This window comes from Microchirus variegatus (genome assembly GCF_963457635.1).
Source record: "Microchirus variegatus genome assembly, chromosome: 3".
Lineage (NCBI taxonomy): Eukaryota > Metazoa > Chordata > Actinopteri > Pleuronectiformes > Soleidae > Microchirus > Microchirus variegatus.
The window spans coordinates 12,085,704-12,104,057 of record NC_139804.1 but is presented as its reverse complement, the minus strand read 5'-3'; the positions used below and the strand labels follow the sequence as shown (position 1 = coordinate 12,104,057).

Sequence of the window (18,354 nt, the reverse complement as noted above, 5' to 3'; positions counted from 1 at the left end):
TTTGGAAAACAAAACATTTTATAGATCAAACAACTGGAGAAAATAATTGACAGGTTAATCAATAATGAAAACAATGTATAGTTGTTTTCATTAAAATGAATTTTTCTCAAGGAGGAATATTTAGTTCCCCTGCTTCTATTAATTTCAAATGTTAATCTACAGTATCTACAAATCAAAAACATCAGGAGGACGTCCACTGTCTGTCTCTCTCTCTCTCAGCCGTCTGTTTTGTTTGTGGCGTCGTTGCGGGCGATGATCTTGTACACGTTCTGTCTGAAGCTGGTGTCAGAGGTCAGCCGTCGAGCCATCTCCCTCAGATCCTCCACGTCGCCGGCGTCACCGGTGGACACAGCGAACGACTTTGAGTGTTTCACTGCAGAGAGAAGCGAGGCGGTGACATGTTAGAGGATTAGAGGAGGTTCGTGGGTGTTGTGAAGGAGACAAGGACATGATGTGTAACAGAAGAGGACGCGAGAGAGGACAAGATGGGGACAGATCATACGCTGTGGCGCCCCCTAAAGGAAGAACCCAGAAAAAGAAGACAAGGAAGGTTTGCTTGTTTGTTTGTTTATGACGGCTGTGTGTTTTTGTGATGATGTTTACACTCACACCAGTGGCGTCTGGACGCTCTCCTCTGGATGCGGCAGCTCTTGATTCTTCGAGCAGCAGCTTTGTGAAGATACACAGCGTTTTTCATTATCGCTGGAAGCTTGGCCTCGATCTCTGCTGCACTGATACACTCTTCAAAAAACCCTGCGGAACAAAAATACACACACACACACACGCAAACACACACACACACACACACACACACACACACACACACACACACACACACACACACACACACACACACACACACACACACACACACACACACACACACACACACACACACAGGTGTGAGTCAGAAAATTAACAAAATATTTGAAAATTAAACATATTCCAGACTCATTAAACTTCAACTGGAATGTAATCACTAAAGTCACTAAATAATCATGATAAAATGTATCAAAACTAAATAAATATTAATATTCTTAGATCAATGAACTAAATACAAATCAAATGCATGTATTTTCTAATTTAGTAGATTCAACTGGAAAACCTTGTTTAGTTCTCATTATATACATTGAAATATTATCACATCATGTTTATCAATTATAGTTATTATCACATAATTATGTCCAGTGTGATATTACGTTAAAATAAACATGTAATACACAGTGTCCAGAGGGAGGCAGTCACACAGCAGTAAAACGGCTAAAATGTGACACATCAAGATTAGATTCAACATGGGTCAAACGTTGACATTTTGTTTAAATGTCAGGTTTTTATTTAGGGATTAGATTAGACAAGACTTGAAGGTCAACAAGCAGGAATAGAATTTAGCCTCGTGTTTTAGCCCAGTGTTTTAGCCCACACTGTTTTAGCCCATGGTGTTTTAGCCCAAAGTGTATTAGCCCACAGTGTTTTAGCCCACAGTGTTTTAGCCCACAGTGTTTCTGCCCAGTGTTTCAGCCCAAAGTTTTTTAGCCCACACTGTTTTAGGCCAGTGTTTTAGCCTTCAGTGTTTTAGCCCACAGTGTTTCAGCCCACAGTGTTTCAGCCCACAGTGTTTCAGTCCAGTGTTTTAGCCCACAGTGTATCAGCCCACACTGTTTTAGCCCACAGTGTTTCAGCCCACAGTGTTTCAGTCCAGTGTTTTAGCCCACAGTGTTTCAGCCCACATTGTTTCAGCCCAGTGTTTTAGCCCAGTGTTTTAGCTTTCAGTGTTTTAGCCCACAGTGTTTCAGCCCACAGTGTTTCAGCCCACAGTGTTTCAGTCCAGTGTTTTAGCCCAGTGTTTTAGCTTTCAGTGTTTTAGCCCACAGTGTTTCAGCCCACAGTGTTTCAGTCCAGTGTTTTAGCCCACAGTGTATCAGCCCACAGTGTTTTAGCCCACACTGTTTCAGCCCACAGTGTTTTAGCCCACACTGTTTTAGTGATTGTGTTTGTGACTGCACTCACTCTTCAGATGTGTCACGTCTCCCTTCATCTTCTCGTCTCTCTCTCTGCTTCTCTCTGCTGAGTTCAGGCCTTTCTCCAGGTTCTGCAGAGCTTCTTCTGCCTGTTTCAGCCTCTTCTCCAGCTCCACACGAGACTCTATCTCCGCCTGACACACATGCACACACACACTAAATGAACTATAATGTTACAATCAGGGGAAGTTGAAGACCTGAAAAATCTGCAGGTCTGGAATGATGTCCTCTATGTCTGTTTCCATACTTCCAAAAAGCACTAGGGGGCAGTATAAGGGTCAGATATATTTAATCTGTCAGGTCCTGTGAAATATTGCTAAATCTTCTATTTAAAGTGTGCAACGAATTCTGGCTGCTTGAAATTGGCACTAGTGTTTATTTTGGCAGAAGCTTTTCCTGCCAACATGGTAGTGTAACAAACTGACATGACATCTGAAGCTCGACCAGTGATTTTATTTGCCAGAGAGCGAAAGCCAGAATAAAAGTGAGATGTAGAATAATCTGTAACTTGAAGTGAACTTGAAAATGAGTTTAAATGTATCGAAATGTTGGATGAATTGCTACAGATTTAGATTTTATTTTGCTGTTTTATGAGGGGTTTGGGCACCTTTTTTTGCATGACTTGTCTAATCCCATGGTTCTCAAAGTGTGGTTTGTGTACCACCAGCGCTACGTGGGCTTCCTCTGGTGGTAATTATTGTACACATAATTGTAGAAATGATATCACAACATGGCAATTAATTTACCAATAGGTTTAGTAGAGTCATAGAAAACCAAAAGTCCCAAAATTCAAGGTTTGCATGCTCCTGAGTCTGCGTAGTTGAATAATTAATTGAAAGGGCCGTGTTCAAAATGATAGCAGTGTGGAGTTCAATAAGTGAGGAAATTAATTCTGTGAAAAAACAAGTGTCAATCAGATCTTATTTAAGGACAAAGCCAGCATGTTTTCTCTCTGAAAAACTGACAAAATGGGTCGTTACAGACATTGTTTATAAGAACAGCATACTTGAACTAAAACGTTGATTGGAGATGGGAAAAAGTATTTAAAAAAAGTGCAGAAAATTAAAGGCTGCTTGGCTAAAATGATCTCAAATGCTTTAAAATGGAAAGCAAAACCAGATACATGGAAGGAAACCGGGGACTACCGTTCAAATGGATCGAAGAATAGCAAGAATGGTAAAAACTCAGCCAATGATGAGCTCCAGAGTAATCAAAGATGGCCTGAAGTTACCCATGAGTACTGTGACAATGAGAAGATGCCTGTGTGAAGCTAATCTATCAGAAAGAAGCCCCCCAAAGACCATCTTTTAAAAAAAAAAAAGACGTGATGAAGAGGTTACAATTTGCCAAAGAACACGTCGACTGGCCTAAAGAGAAATGGAGAAACAGTTTGTGGAATGATGAAAGTAAGATTGCTTGCAAGGGCCACTGACAGTTTTTCAGACATCCTGCCAACACTGAATTCAAGCCACAGTACACTCTGAAGACAGTGAAGCATGGTAGGGCAAGCATCATAATATGGGAATGTTTCTCTTACTATGTTGTCGGGCCTATTTATCACATACTAGGGATCATGGATCAGTTTGCATATATCAAAATACTTGAAGAGGACAACTAAATTAATTAATTGTTCCAGACATAAATATTATGACTATGGGGATAAAATAGGGAAGCAATTGGCTCACCAAATAAAAGTATCAGCGGCATCAAGATATATAGCTGAAATTCGCACAGACTCTGGCAGTATTACTAAAGACCAATCTGCAATTAATCAAGAATTTAAACAATTTTATACAAAGCTATATACAACAGAATCAACAGGAAATTCCAGGAATCTGCAAGACTTCTTTGACCGCCTGAATATTCCCTCTATTGGTCAGGAGGATAAATGCGCACTAGAAGAATCTATTACTATAGAGGAGGTCACTTTAGCAATACATAGCTTGCAAAGCTCCAAAGCACCTGGCCCAGACGATAGATTGAATTTCACAAGACATTTGTTACAGAGATTACCCCTCTCCTTTTGAAGGTCTTTAATGAATCGATTGAAAGAGGCTCGCTTCCAACAACATTTTATCAGGCAACAATTTCTTTAATACATAAAAAAGGGAAAGATCCACTAGATACAGCATCATACAGACCTGTGAGTTTATTAAATGTAGACACTAAAATTTTAGCCAAAATGATGGCCCTCAGATTAGAAAAAGTACTCCCATCTGTAATTAATGATGACCAAACTGGATTTATCAAAAATAGGCAAATGACTCATAACATTTGCAGGCTATTTGACATTATATACACATCTGACTCCAGTTTGCACTCTGAAATATTGATATCCTTGGATGCGGAGAAGGCCTTTGACAGGGTCGAGTGGGATTATCTCTTCTCGGCCCTGTCAAGGTTCGGCTTCGGCCCAAAATTTATCCTATGGGTTAAACTCCTTTACGCATCTCCAATGGCCTCAGTACAGACAAACAGGATCAGGTCTGAGTATTTTAAGTTAACACGATCAACTAGACAGGGTTGTCCATTATCCCCACTCCTTTTTGCACTGGCAACTGAGCTGCTTGCAGTTTCTTTGTGTTCATCAGTCGAGTGCAGTGGGATTTATAGAGGAGGAGAGGTGCACAAGGTCTCGCTGTTCGCAGATGATTTATTAATATACATATCTGACCCGTCTAAATCAGTCCCTGTAATACTTTCTATCCTTAACACATTCGGACAAGTTTCGGGGTATAAACTCAATGTTAGCAAAAGCATACTATTCCCAATTAAGACAGTAAAGGACCAATATCCTTTTGATAATTTGCCCTTTAAAATTTCGACCCAGTTCAAATATTTAGGTATCAACATTACCAAATCATTCACAGACCTCTATAAAGACAATTTTCTGAAATGACTAGACACTACAACAGTAGACTTGCAAAAATGGTCCTATATCCCAATATCATTGGCTGGTCGAATTAACATAATCAAGATGACCATCCTTCCTAAATTTCTCTTTTTATACCAGTGTATTCCCATATGTATCAAAAACGATTTCTTTAAAAACATAGATAAAATTGTCTCAGAGTTTGTTTGGAATAAGAAGAAACCTAGATTAAGGAAAGCTTTCCTAGAAAGACCAAAACCAGTGGGGGGAATGGGACTACCAAATTTTAAACTATACTATTGGGCAAGCAACATTAAGATGATGTCCTACTGGCTACAAAAAAGTCCGCCAATTTGGGTGAATATAGAAAGAAAAATGATCTTATTGGGAATAAATCTGCCTCCTGTGAAAAGTCGGTAGCTGACTTTTTTCGACCTATTTACACTACTGTATTTTAACATTGGTGATAATGGTGTTACTTTAAGAGCTCAATGTTTTCTCAGGTGTTACTTGGTATAAAAAGTTTGAGAAGAAACTACAAAATGAAGAAAACAACCTGAGTAAAAAAAAAAAAAAGAAGTATTTTCTGTGTGAAAAACATTACTCTGGTGGATGATGAATGTGCGACAGAGTCATGCTGCGTTCATTACCTTAAGCTCAGCCTCCGTCTGCCGTTTGTCCACAGACAGCTGAGAGAGCGACTGCTGCAGTGTCTGAGCCTGAGAGGAGTAAAACTCTCTCTCCTGCTGCAGGACTTTTGCTCGCTGATCGTTCTCCCTGAGCCTGAAACACAGGAACACAGTCAAACACACACACACACACACCTGCACAACACAGTGAATACAAATATTAATGTCACACTGGGTTATTTTAATGTCTCAACTCACTTTTGGCCTGTTTTAAACCCTTTAAAATGTCCAAAGGATTAAAATTCTGCTGCTTTGTTGCACTAATTGTGGATGTGGGAGCATCTGGCAGTGGACGACACAGATTAATGCTGAGCTTCTCCACAGGAGCCACAGACAGACCTAACACATAACATCTAACAGTTTCTCACCTTATTTTTTAACTTTATATGAATATAATAACTATCAGTTTGTACAAATAAAAGAAAAGAACAATTGGTAAATATTAACTGCTCCTTGTTACTTTTGTGACATTTTGGAAGCCTTACTATACTATGACTTTTTGTGACATTTTGTTGAGTGTTGGTTGTGTAAATGTTGTTTTTTACAGTGCAGTGATGGCAACTAGCAGAACATTAGTGCTCCAGTCAATAACAGCTGCTGTAATGGGCTGTTGTTCACTGATCAATACACATTTCCACTGACAGCAGTTACTTCCTCTGTGCCATTAGTGTTTATACACAACAGATTCTCTCGAAAAGACCAGAATGTTTAACCCTTTGGAGCCAGAACATGAACACGGTGTGAAAACAACATCATCAAACCCAGCTTAAATACCCTGACCTTATCCAAACAAACCAACTTAACCTAACCCAAACTAAGTCAGGACTCCTCACCTCATTGTGAACTTCCCTCTCATGTACTCTTATTATTTGTATTGTTATTTTTAGTGTTTTTAAGATGTTATCTGGATTACTGCCAACAAAGTTTCATTGTGCTCTTTCCCAGCACGATGACAATAAATAATCTATTATCTTATATAACATAAACTAGCCAAATTTAACCCTATCCCAATTATCCTACCCTAACCCAAACCAATTTAACCTAACCCAAAATAACCAGCATAACTCAATCTGTCCTAAACCAACCTATCCCTAACCAACATGACCTAAACCAGTCGTCTCAGATCAAAGTTTAATGTAAGTGCGGCCCGACCCGAGAGAATATATATATCACAACGTCTCAGCTGTTGTCAAGTTACTATAGCAGCCTATATGTGATTCTGTTTTCGCTAAATACATGTGTCCGTGCATCCTCAGCGGCTGCGCTGGCCTGCCACACCCGTAGAGCTGCAGTCTCCATCCGCAGGTGCCAGGGAGAAGACATCAGTCAAAACTCGCTGCAACCAGAATATAACCACGGTGTTCAACAGAGTCAATGGCTGTGGGATTGCTGTAATGTAACGAAGACAGGAGCCAAGCGCAGGCGTCAAGCGCAGGACGTCCTAAAGACGCCCTTTTTTTTTACTCCCGTTTCCCCCGGTAACCACCGAAACTATGTTGTGATGACGCACGCAAAAACTGCAGCCAGCAGCACCTGTCTATACCCGCTTAGAGTCTGTCTAAGATCAGTTTGGAACATCAATAAAAACCATTCCAACAAGATGTCAGTACATTGTGGAACAGCACCTATTAAAAGCTGGAAAGTCTCTTTGCGCAAAAGCAAAACTTTGCAGCAAACAACTACATGCGACAGAACTGTCTTCTCTCTCTCTTTGAGCAGTTAACTAAAGAGATCAGCTCATCTGATGCATCTGTTATTCCCTTTATTACAGCGCTAAAGCGTCTTCTAGATTGAGACCAGACTGAACACAAAGAAAAGTGCGCTCTTGAGATGCTGTCAACACGTTTTACTAAGATCTACTCTGGTCTCCTGTATTTCATCGCGACTGTACTCAATCCTCGTCATAAAGATCATTATGAATGTGTCATATATGGATGTGGGGATAAAACTGTGCATAGAGAAATGATCCATTCTGCGTTGGATACCAGAGCACGCTTGGAGCTGCGCACAATGCAGAGGAGCAGAGTCAGCAGGGGCGGTGCAGCCTCACCCAGACTCTTACTCATGTGGCCCCCAGGCAAATTGAGTTTGGGACCCCTGACCTAAACAAACCTACTTCACCTAATCCGAACCAACCAAACTTTACTCAAAACATTCCAACCTAACCAACTCTAACTCTAACCAACCTGACTTAACCGAACACAACCCAAAGCCTAGCCTAACCTATTTGATCCCAAACTAAGTTAATCTAAACTAAAACTCACTTGTCGTCTGCCTGGTCCTTCTCCTTTAGAAGGATCTTCATTTGCTCCTCGATGTGTCGCAGGTCCTTCAGCAGATCATCATCTCTGACCTCCTCACTGTCCTCACACTTCCTGTGGGTTGACTCTGGACTCTTCCTCTTCTCCCCCTCCTCCTCCTCCTCCTGCTGCTGCTCCTTCACTCCTAGCAGCTGCAGAGTTCTCTGCTTCTCCTGCGACAGTTTCTAGAGGACGACAACAGAGACTCAAACCTCACTGAAGTTAATCAACTGAGAAAGAAAGTGCTGCAAATGTGACTTAACACAAAATCATCACATCAACAGGACATGTATTAAAACTTGAAAACTTTACTCTGATCTTAATACGTCAGTTTCCACATATTTCATATGTTCAGGTGTGACGCTTCATCTATGTCAGAGGTGAACTTTATGTTTTCATGTTTGGAGAAACAAAATGTAATGAACATAAAACAGAAACCGATTTCTTTTTTAAAATAATAATAATAATAATAATAAAAGGTTTCTCGAAAATAATGTCACTTTCAAGCATTAGTTCATATTTCTAATGCTTTTCTGTGAAATATGATCAATATATTTGACTATTATAGGGATGTTATCGGTGCGATACTGGTCAAAAATCACTGGATTGGATATCGGACAGAAATCATATACATCATAGGCTTCACTATGCACAGACTGTAAAAATGTAAATAGGTGAGTACATGTTTGGGCTGTTTATTTCCTGTACTGTATTTGTTACACAGATGGAGAATGATGTCTTTGAAATGACAAATGTGTTGTTAACAGATTCATATCATATAAATGGTCGAAAATGACTGTATGGACTAATATCAGTATGGGTAGATACTCGTGTTTGTGATCAGTATCGGACACAAAAAAATGGTATCATCCCATCACTAATTCTAACATCACGTGTTTAATTTCTACACATACCTGACTATTTATTTATTGTTTATTTCTTGTGACTCAGGCACCAAATGTCAAATTGTTTTTTTTTACAATTAAAGGACTTTTGTGTCAATAAAATAACCTCCAGGATCATAAGTGTCTGATTTACTCATTAGTCACATCTGATCTGAGTCATTTCCATCTCATCACTTTAATGTGGTGACGCTGTGTGTTAACGTGTGTATGAGTTACAAAACGAGGATTGTGTTGTGTGTTTTTCATACCTCAATGGATTCCTGCAATTTGACTGTGAAGCTGCTCAGCTCTTCTTTCTCGCTCTCGACACCTTTCAGGGACTGAGTCGTACCGTCCAGGTCTCTGCCGTCAACACACACAACAACAAGTATCAGATTTCTATAAAATAAACAACAATATAAACAAACAGCGGATTGTTTTTTTGTTTGTTTTACAGTTTGATTTGCTCTTGTTCTGTCTTCAGCTCCAGCACCACCTCCTCAAACTTCTGCTTCTCCTCCTCCAGGACCTGATTCAGACGCTCCAGTTCCTGTAGACACATAAACACACATTACGCTCCACGTATGGAGGAACATGACTAAAAGGACATCAAGTGATGACACATATTTATTGTTTTAAAGCAGATGATGATCTAACTTTACAAGCAAAGAGTGACAAATCCCACAAATATGAATAAATTAAGTTGAAGACATGGAAAATGAAATAACTCCTATATAACTAATGAGCAACAATTATGAAATCAGTTTTATAACTAGAAATTCAAAGGATTTTTTTCTGATTTATCTGTTTTTTTTGTCATGGGATGAAACATAAAACTAAAGATAAATAATCAATATTGATCCATCAATGCAGACCCACAAATAACCATAATGTTAGTTCAGGAGTAAGTCAATGACTTTATTTGAGTTAAAAACAACTTTTACGGTAATGAGAAGTACGCCACCATGTATGGAGGACGAGACCTGACATAGCAATAAATAAATAAATACAGGAATAAATACATAAATAAAAGCTTTACATTTATTTATGTATTTATTTATTTATTGATATGTCAGGTCTCGTCCTACATACACTAGTTCCCTGGCACGCTCGGGAAAGGGAATTTGTTGCAGTCTGCAATCTCACCATTAGATGTCACTAATTCTTACATCCTGGACCTTTCAATGGTCAAAATGATCTCCTGTGTGTCGACGCCATTGTCTCACCTCTCTCTCAGCTCTCTGATGACTCAGCTCCTCTGTCTCCTCCATGAGTTTATCTGGAGAAAAAAACAAAACGGTTGAACATAAACACCTTCATTTCTTCATAAACCCTTAACAAGGTCCGTGTTTACCCAGATACTCCTGCTTCTCCTTTGCCAGCTGCAGCCCCTGAGCCTCCAGACTCTCGATCATGGCCTCGCCCAGCTGCGCGTTCTTCCACGTCCTGTTCAAAAGGACCAGAGGCTAAATCATTGAGGATTTTATTTTATTATTTAGAGAGGCAAATTTTCATTACAGACATGACAGTTTTCACAATTTGTCCTTCTCCTTGTAAGGACAAAGTGCACTCTGAAGTGCACCCTTGTGGATAAATATATAATAATAGTTAGTTAGACATTTTGAGACCCATGTCATAAATCTGCAATCAATTTTAATTGGTGCAAAGGCTGTATCATAGACACACCACCTCACACCACCTTTTGGATGTATTGTTAATCTGCAACTTTTAACTATTTCTTGCCAGGGCTTCAGAAAACTACCAGTTACAGTATAGCATCTTTTGGGATTTCCTGTTCTTCCTGTAATTTGTTGTCACTTATAGGGCTGTTACTGGAGTCCCCTTTGTCATTGCGCTTTCTCTTTCCTTCCATGCTGCAGTATATGTTGGTGAACAAAGGCAAACTAATGGTCTCAGTTGAGCTGCATCGTAACATTCTTGTAAACAGGGAAGTCCAATTCCACCTTTTTCTTTTCTTAATTGCAGTGTCTTGAATTTGGTGGTGGTATTTTGATCGGCAGACATTGAAAGAGGTACAGAATCGTTGGGACAATATTCATCCTGATTTTCTCTCTCTGTGAGCTTAGACTAATGTTCCCTCTATTTAAATCAGACCTTATCTTAGAATTTAAGGGGCTAAAATGGAAGTCATAGAGTTTTGAGAATTCCCTAGGCAGTGAAACACCTAAATATATAATAGGCTCTGCAACTTAATTTCAGGTGGAGTGTCATATTTAAATGTTAATACTTGAGTTTTATTCATATTAATTTTATATCCAGAAACCAAACCAAATGTATCTTTTAAATTTCATTTCTAACTTGTGTTGTAACTTGTAAGATGAACATGCAGTTATAGTTACTACTATATTAAAGGGAGACTTTGTGCCATTAAAACACTCACACTTTGCCCGACTCTTGGAGCATCTCCATCCACTGCAGCTGCTCGTCCTCAGACTCAGCAGCCAGGACGATGACTCCCTGGACACACACACGCACGCACACGCACACGCACACGCACACGCACACACACACAGTGATTAAAATGTTGATCCTGCCTCATGTGGTGATGTTCTGTCTTGTTCTTAATCTATAACTCAAAAAGGTTCCTTAAAGGTGCCATATGTAAGAATGTGGCCAAAAACGGTTACTACATTCAAATTCAAAATACCGAGGTCTTTTAGGTTTCGTTTTCTGACGTAACTGGCAACCCGTGGTTGCTCGGCAGCTGAGACTCTACTGACTGCAATGATTGGTAGATGGCGGTAGGTGGCGCCACATGCCAAAACATGATTTCAAAACATAAACGTGATTTGCAGTCCGCAAAATATTTTTTTTAATGCAAATATTTTGTCTGTACTGTTGTTGGTGGTGAGTTCAGTTTGTTATATGAACATTATTCCTGAGTCTCTGTGACATATTAGGAGGATTTAATGGCCAGTTGCTTTAGATTTATTACATAATGCTCCTTTAAATAAATGTTCTTATTGCTAAATAACAAATTCATCACAACATATGTTTCTATTACAAAACAACTGTTTTAAACAATCAGATCCTGAAGTAAACATGAGAATTCACTGCTCATTTTCAGTTTTACACTAAATGATCAACTGGAACATCAGTGACCATGAGTGTGACACTCATGATTATTTATACTACCAGTCAAAAGTTTGGGGTCACCGATACAATTCATGTTACACTTTCATTCATCAAAAGCGATGCCAAATGAATAGAAGATAGATTAGAAATAATGATTTCTGCCCTTCAAACTTTGCTTTGGTCAAACAACCAGCAAAACTGTTTTCAGCTGTGCTAACATCATTGCACAAGGTTTTCAAATCATCCAATAGCCTTCTAACGCCATTAGCAAAAGCAATGTACCATTAGGTTTTTGTTTTTTTTGTATATTTGAGATGAAGAATCCATGCATGTATTTCATATCATAATATATTTAATATAATGATTTTGACTCCAGGACTGAGCCGGCACACAGTCGACTATGAATTTAGGTTTACTATAGGTTTGTAGGAATTATTAGGTTTTCCTCTTCTCACGTACATTTGAACGTGTGTGGAGAAAAAAAAGTGTTAAATGTTTGTGTGTTTGTCTGGTAAACAATGAAGTGGATCGTGTTATTACAGTGAAATCTTCCAGGTTGACCACAATGGCAAAGGGCATCCCCATGTCTTCATTAGTGGACACCACACATCCTCCCAGAGGAATCACTCCCTGACACGACACACAGACACAAACATAAACACAAAGCGCTCATTATTCTGCTGGATTTCTCTCCCTCCTTGGTGTTGGTGCAGCGGCTCACTCACCTTTGGGTGGATGTTGAAGTACCTGTTGCTTTCAAAGTTTCTCTTCTCACTCTCTGCATAGTAGAGCAAGAAGCTGTCTTTGATGATGAAGAATCTTTGTGCGGAGGAAGACAATAAAGCAGCAGTGAGTCAATCCTGTGAAACTGAGAGGAAGTGACGTCTGCTGATGTTCACAACACAAACGTGATAAGAAAATAAGTGGTAGAAGGACACAAATGTTACCAAAAGAATTATGACATTAAAAATACAGACAGCCCTTTCACCTTCTATTTTCTATGTGAAGAATGACAGCACTGTACAGTACAGTACTTTAAAAACAGCAATTCAATGAGAGTCCACTTTGTGTTTATGCCACTTAAAAATCTATTATTATTATTGGGTTAAACCAGTGTTTCCACAATTCTTTGTGGCAGCTAAAAACAAAGTTGTTTCTATTCCTTTGCTTTGTTTTTTGTTATATATTATTACAACTTATTAGTTTTGAATTGTTCTAAGTTCCTTATAAATGTGGACTGACATAATGATAATAACAAATGGCACTAAACTGTAGTGAACACGCCCTGATGAAAATATGTGCTCAATGACTTCTGAATCTTTTTAAGTGACCTCAGATCAGCTTTTAAATGTTAGTACTTTAAGGTGCCATACGTAAGAATGTGGCCAAAAACGGTTACTACATTCAAATTCAAAATACCGAGGTCTTTTAGGTTTCGTTTTCTGACGTAGCTGGCAACCCGTGGTTGCTCAGCAGCTGAGACTCTACTGACTGCAATGATTGGTAGACGGCGGTAGGTGGCGCCACATGCCAAAACATGATTTTATAACATAAATATGATTTGCAGTCTGCTAAATATTTTTTTAATGCAAATATCTTGGTTGTTGGTGAGTTCAGTTTGTTATATGAACATTATTCCTGAGTCTCTGTGACATATTAGGAGGATTTTATGGCCAGTTGCTTTAGATTTATTACATAATGCACCTTTAACTTACTCAGGACAGAGGTTCTGGGACAACAAGGAGATAAATAACCATCATCGTGACTTTGTGTCATTTTAAAACATAGACTGATTAACTGAGTTGAGATTAGCTTGTTTGAATAATATTGAATAATGTCTGTAATCTGATGCTTCTGTGTAAATGTGGTGAATTTCTCCTTTAAAAATGCTGGTTTAAAATCCTCGTCCTCTGTCCATGTCGCTGTCAGATGAACATTTAAACCACTCAGTCTCTAAAGTGGCGATGAAAACAAACAGATTCCAATTCTTTTGAAGGTCACAGAGGTCGTGCATTATCACGACGTTAGGTCCAAATACAGACATTTTAGCGTGTTATCAGGAGGAAGCAGTGAACCAGTCTGTGCACCAGTTTACCCTGTCGTTACATAAAACATCATCATTAGTGTCCATCAGATACAGACTTTAAATGACAGTTTCTGTAATCTGTGATTTATGCATCAACATAAATCACAACAGATGTTTTAAAGTGTGGCTGTCAAGTAGATGTAAATATTATATATATATTTTGAATAAAAACAGGGGAAAAAATTATTTTTCACACACCAATTTGATGATTCTGAACTCTTAAATATAGATAGACAGAACAGATGGACGAGAAAGTTACCATAAAGACATATCATGTCATTTTATGAAAGTTTTCGAAGTTTTCTAGAGGTGAAGCAGATTTAAATGTTTTTTTAGCCCAGAAAATTGAAAGAATCACTTTTTGTTTTGGTTTTTTTCAAATAAAAAATATGATTTCTGAGTTGTCGGACAGATTCTGAGAAGTTCTGTGGATGCAGGGTTTGCCCAGCATGAGCACAAATGACGCTCTTCATGGAGGAACAAAAAAAGGACAGAAATCTCACGTGACTCTCACCTGCGGGACCACTTGGCCGACGGTCGCCCAAAAGGCCGTTTCCACAGAACGCCGTGCAGCTGCACTTTGGTGCTGATGTCCAGCGCGTCACTGTCCGACTGCTCCATGGATGTCCAGGACGAGAGCAGAGAGTGTCTGGATGAAGAGGAGAACATCCTCTGTGGATTAACTCACGCTGGGAGGCGGACGGTGCAGAGAGAAAATATCAATAGAGCTAGTCAACTAATAATTATAGCATGTCAAACACACACACACACAGAGAAGCGCATGTGTAGTTTCCATAGAAAGCAGGAAAAATACCAATAACTCAGCAGGGTGGAATAATGTAGCTGCCAATATGTTCATCAGCTGGAGGCAGACTGACTGCACCAATGACAGAGACAGGGAGAGAAAGAGCGAGAGAGAGGAAGCTTTATGACCGAGTTGCTAAATCTGAACCCGGTCGATACATTCCAGCCAGTAAAAGCTGTTATTCAGATTACTGGGCTCGCAGAAAGAAGCATTCTCCTGCTCTTGGCAGTGATGATGATAATGATGCTCCCTCTCTCTCGCTCTCCATCAGCAGTGAATCAAGAGAGTGTCTGTGTCCGAGGCACGGCTGCTCAGCACTCTAGCAAAGAGAACGAAGAGTCAGAGTGGATAACGTGCAGCTTTAGAATATCAGATTAATTGACAGGACATGTGTCAGACTGGACGGACACCAGATTATACAGATATTTACAGCTCAGCCTCAGTGGACAAACTGCACAAATCAAGTTTCCACTCAGGGCAGAATAGGATTTTAACAATTAACCTAGAGAAAATGTACAATATCTAGTTTAGAAAGTGAATTCTTGTTCATATTAATCATAAAAATACATCAAAAACAGCATTTTAAGTGAAGTTGAGGCACAGTTTCTCCAGATTAATGAGCTGCTGCAAATCAAACAATGAAGGGCATGAAATAAAATATAAATAAATGCATGAGAATGCAGACTTTGTTTTCCTTTAGCACAAAAGTAAATATTGTTTCAGAGCAGATAAAATAGTCTAGAATAAAGTTTTGTGTGAAGAGATTTTGTTAAAAACATGAACCAATAAACATTAAATGCGTCAAAACAGCACTTTAAGTGAAGTTGAGGCACATAGGACCTGCTGCAAATCAGACAATATAAATAAAACATTTAAATGTTCAATGAATTATAAAGATATTAACAGCACAGAACAGAGACACTTCTTACAGTTAGCATGGAAATAAATATCCAGTCAGGATGTTTTTAACATTCAAACGAGAGATATTTTACAATATTAAGTTTTAAAAAATACAATTCTTTTATCTTTTTGATAAAATGAGCTGCTAATAAAACAAAAAAAAACAAAGTAAAAATAAAAGTCAACACATTTTGATCAGCAAAAATATAATAAAGACCTCAACATGAGAATGCATAAGAATGTCGACTTCTGTTTCTGTTCACATGAGAAGAAACATCCTGTCAGAGGCAGACAGGTCTGTGGAATAATCTTATCATTTAAGAGGAAAGTTCCAATATGTTGGTTAAAAAAAAGAAAACTTATTAACTTTATTTTGACAGACTGAACTGCATCATAAAAAACCAAACATGTTTAATTTGTCACAATATTATAAAGATGTAATGTTTTTGTTTTAAAAATGATTTGTTATAGACGTGTCACTTAACTGCTGCAAAGTAAACAACCCATTAACACGTTTTAATCAGCATCTTCATCACCAGTTTAAAAAAAATCTTTAATTTAGTTTAGTCATAAAACATCGCTTTACAACTGACTTTCACAATCGAAAACATGAAAATAAGGCAGACCTGTTGTGGAATGGCAGAAACAAAACAAACACACCATCAACCAAAACTTGAGCTGTAATAAAGAATGAAGCTGATCCACAAACTGTCCTGATTCAGAGTGAAAACCTCCAAACAGCATCACTTCCTGTTAATGTGTCAAAATAAAGTCCCAATGAAACTTCCACCTGCAGCTTAAACGATTCACGTGTACATACGTGTTTGTCCAAGGTGTTATTAAAATGGTTTAAATATTAAGAATAAAAATATTTTCATTGTTTAGTCCAGACAGATTTTACTTTTAAAGGTCTAGTGTGTAAAATGTAGGTGCAATTATTTCTCTTTGGCAGAATTTAAAAATAATTATACCAAATGTTTTCATACATACAATATATATTTTTTATATACAGTATACAATCATCTGATTTCATAAAATTGTTTTATTTTATTAGCCCAGAATGATCCGCTCTACAGAGGCTGTCATTTCAGACCACCATGGTTTTACAGTAGCCCACAATAGACAAACTTAACACCTTAACAACACACTTGGGAAATTCAGCTGTGACATGAAGCACACATTTTACACACTGTACCTTTAAGTGCAGGAACATTTCTATGTGAAGATGTTATCTGTGTTTGGCCAATCACAGTCCAGTAGATTGACTGTACACTTCTTTGAATGCACACATTTAAACCAGTGAAAAACTAACATTAAGAACATTATTTAGGTCTCGCAACGTGACTGTACTCTTACAGTAAAACAGTTAATTTCAATCTGGTGATGACACTTTTCAGATTAGTCAACAATTCACTTATTTATCTGTACAGATTAAGTCATTTTAACATCCACTGAAAACCCTGGTTCTGCCACATGAGTCATTTAAAATTCTCACTGAGCTGCAATGATGTGCAGGTAAACACATGCAGGCCTGTGACATCACTGGTGGGCGTGGTCACAGGTGCAACCGTAATATTACAACACCTAATTCTTCAAGCCTTTAAAAAGGCTTTGGATACATGGTAATGGAAAGGTAAAGTCATTATTTAGCTGTGAATATTTTACCTTTTAGAGTTAAAAAGATGATTAGAGGGGCTTAAAAGGCATGTTCACAAACAAATCCTGTTTGGTTAGTCCTGCAGTCACACACGAGAGCAGAAGAATGTTAATTAGAAATCTTTTTTTTTTAAATAAAAAAAATGAAGGATTCCTGCTCATGTATTGAGAGTTGACCAACTTTATACTTTTTTTTCATATATAAATTAAAAACACATTCTCAGCCAGGTCAATAAAACTGCACACAATGCATCATCTGATAACACCAGAGATTTTTGCCTATTTCATCTAATTAAGAAATAAGAGTCACTCAGCTGCTGGTCTGCATGTGACTCCGCCCTCTTTCTGCCGACCACAGCCCACGCTTCGTTTTCTCTCGTCACAGAAACTGGAATTAACCGATATTAATAAATCGAATGTACACATAAGTCAGACAGTCTGTTGCCTCTGGTGTCTACATGAATAAAATAATGATTAACAAAAAAGAAGACTGAATTTGTGAGTAAACAGTTCTACCTCACAGAAATCATGATGCTGTTACTGTACATGTTACATATACATAAATATGAGCAGGAACAGTGACTCACTGTTACACTCACCATAATCACATGTCCTAACAGAAGATGGAGCAGCTTGCTGAGATTTTAATGCATCAACTGGTTAAAGATTTAAAGGTCCAGTGAAAAATTGAGAAGGGTTTACAAGCAGATATTGAATACTACTTTCCTTGGGTTTTGTAGCCTTACAATAAAGCTTTTATGTACTTTTGTAGAAAGTACAATAAGGCAGAAATTAGACTCTTCCGTTTTCATGTTGGGGAAACTATTCTTATCCTTACATTTCAGTCTTTGTATTATTGTTTTGACTACTCTAGGTGTGGGAATGATCGATTATTTCTAATAAATCTGCTGTACAGAAGACACTGAATTGAAGCAGGACTGGAAAAAAAAAATCACATCGCAATCACAATATCCACAAATACATGTTTTCCCCAAATTATTCAGCCCCGTTTTGAGGAGGCGGCCATCTTGTGCCGTCATGTTTCTTT

The 18,354-nt window shown here is 38.3% G+C and overlaps 1 protein-coding gene across 1 annotated transcript; it reads right to left on the bottom strand.

Annotated features, from left to right (window-relative positions):
• Window positions 1-215: 215 nt before the first annotated feature.
• On the bottom strand, window positions 216-14,614 carry plekhd1 (pleckstrin homology domain containing, family D (with coiled-coil domains) member 1; the record flags this gene model as incomplete). The annotated part of the gene is made up of 13 exons (XM_083886822.1): window positions 216-373; window positions 610-753; window positions 2,008-2,152; window positions 5,541-5,673; window positions 7,844-8,064; window positions 9,033-9,126; window positions 9,219-9,313; window positions 9,990-10,042; window positions 10,118-10,209; window positions 11,165-11,241; window positions 12,400-12,489; window positions 12,585-12,678; window positions 14,460-14,614. 13 exons carry the CDS (start codon window positions 14,612-14,614, stop codon window positions 216-218), a joined length of 1,551 nt encoding a protein of 516 aa, XP_083742948.1.
• Window positions 14,615-18,354: the final 3,740 nt, after the last annotated feature.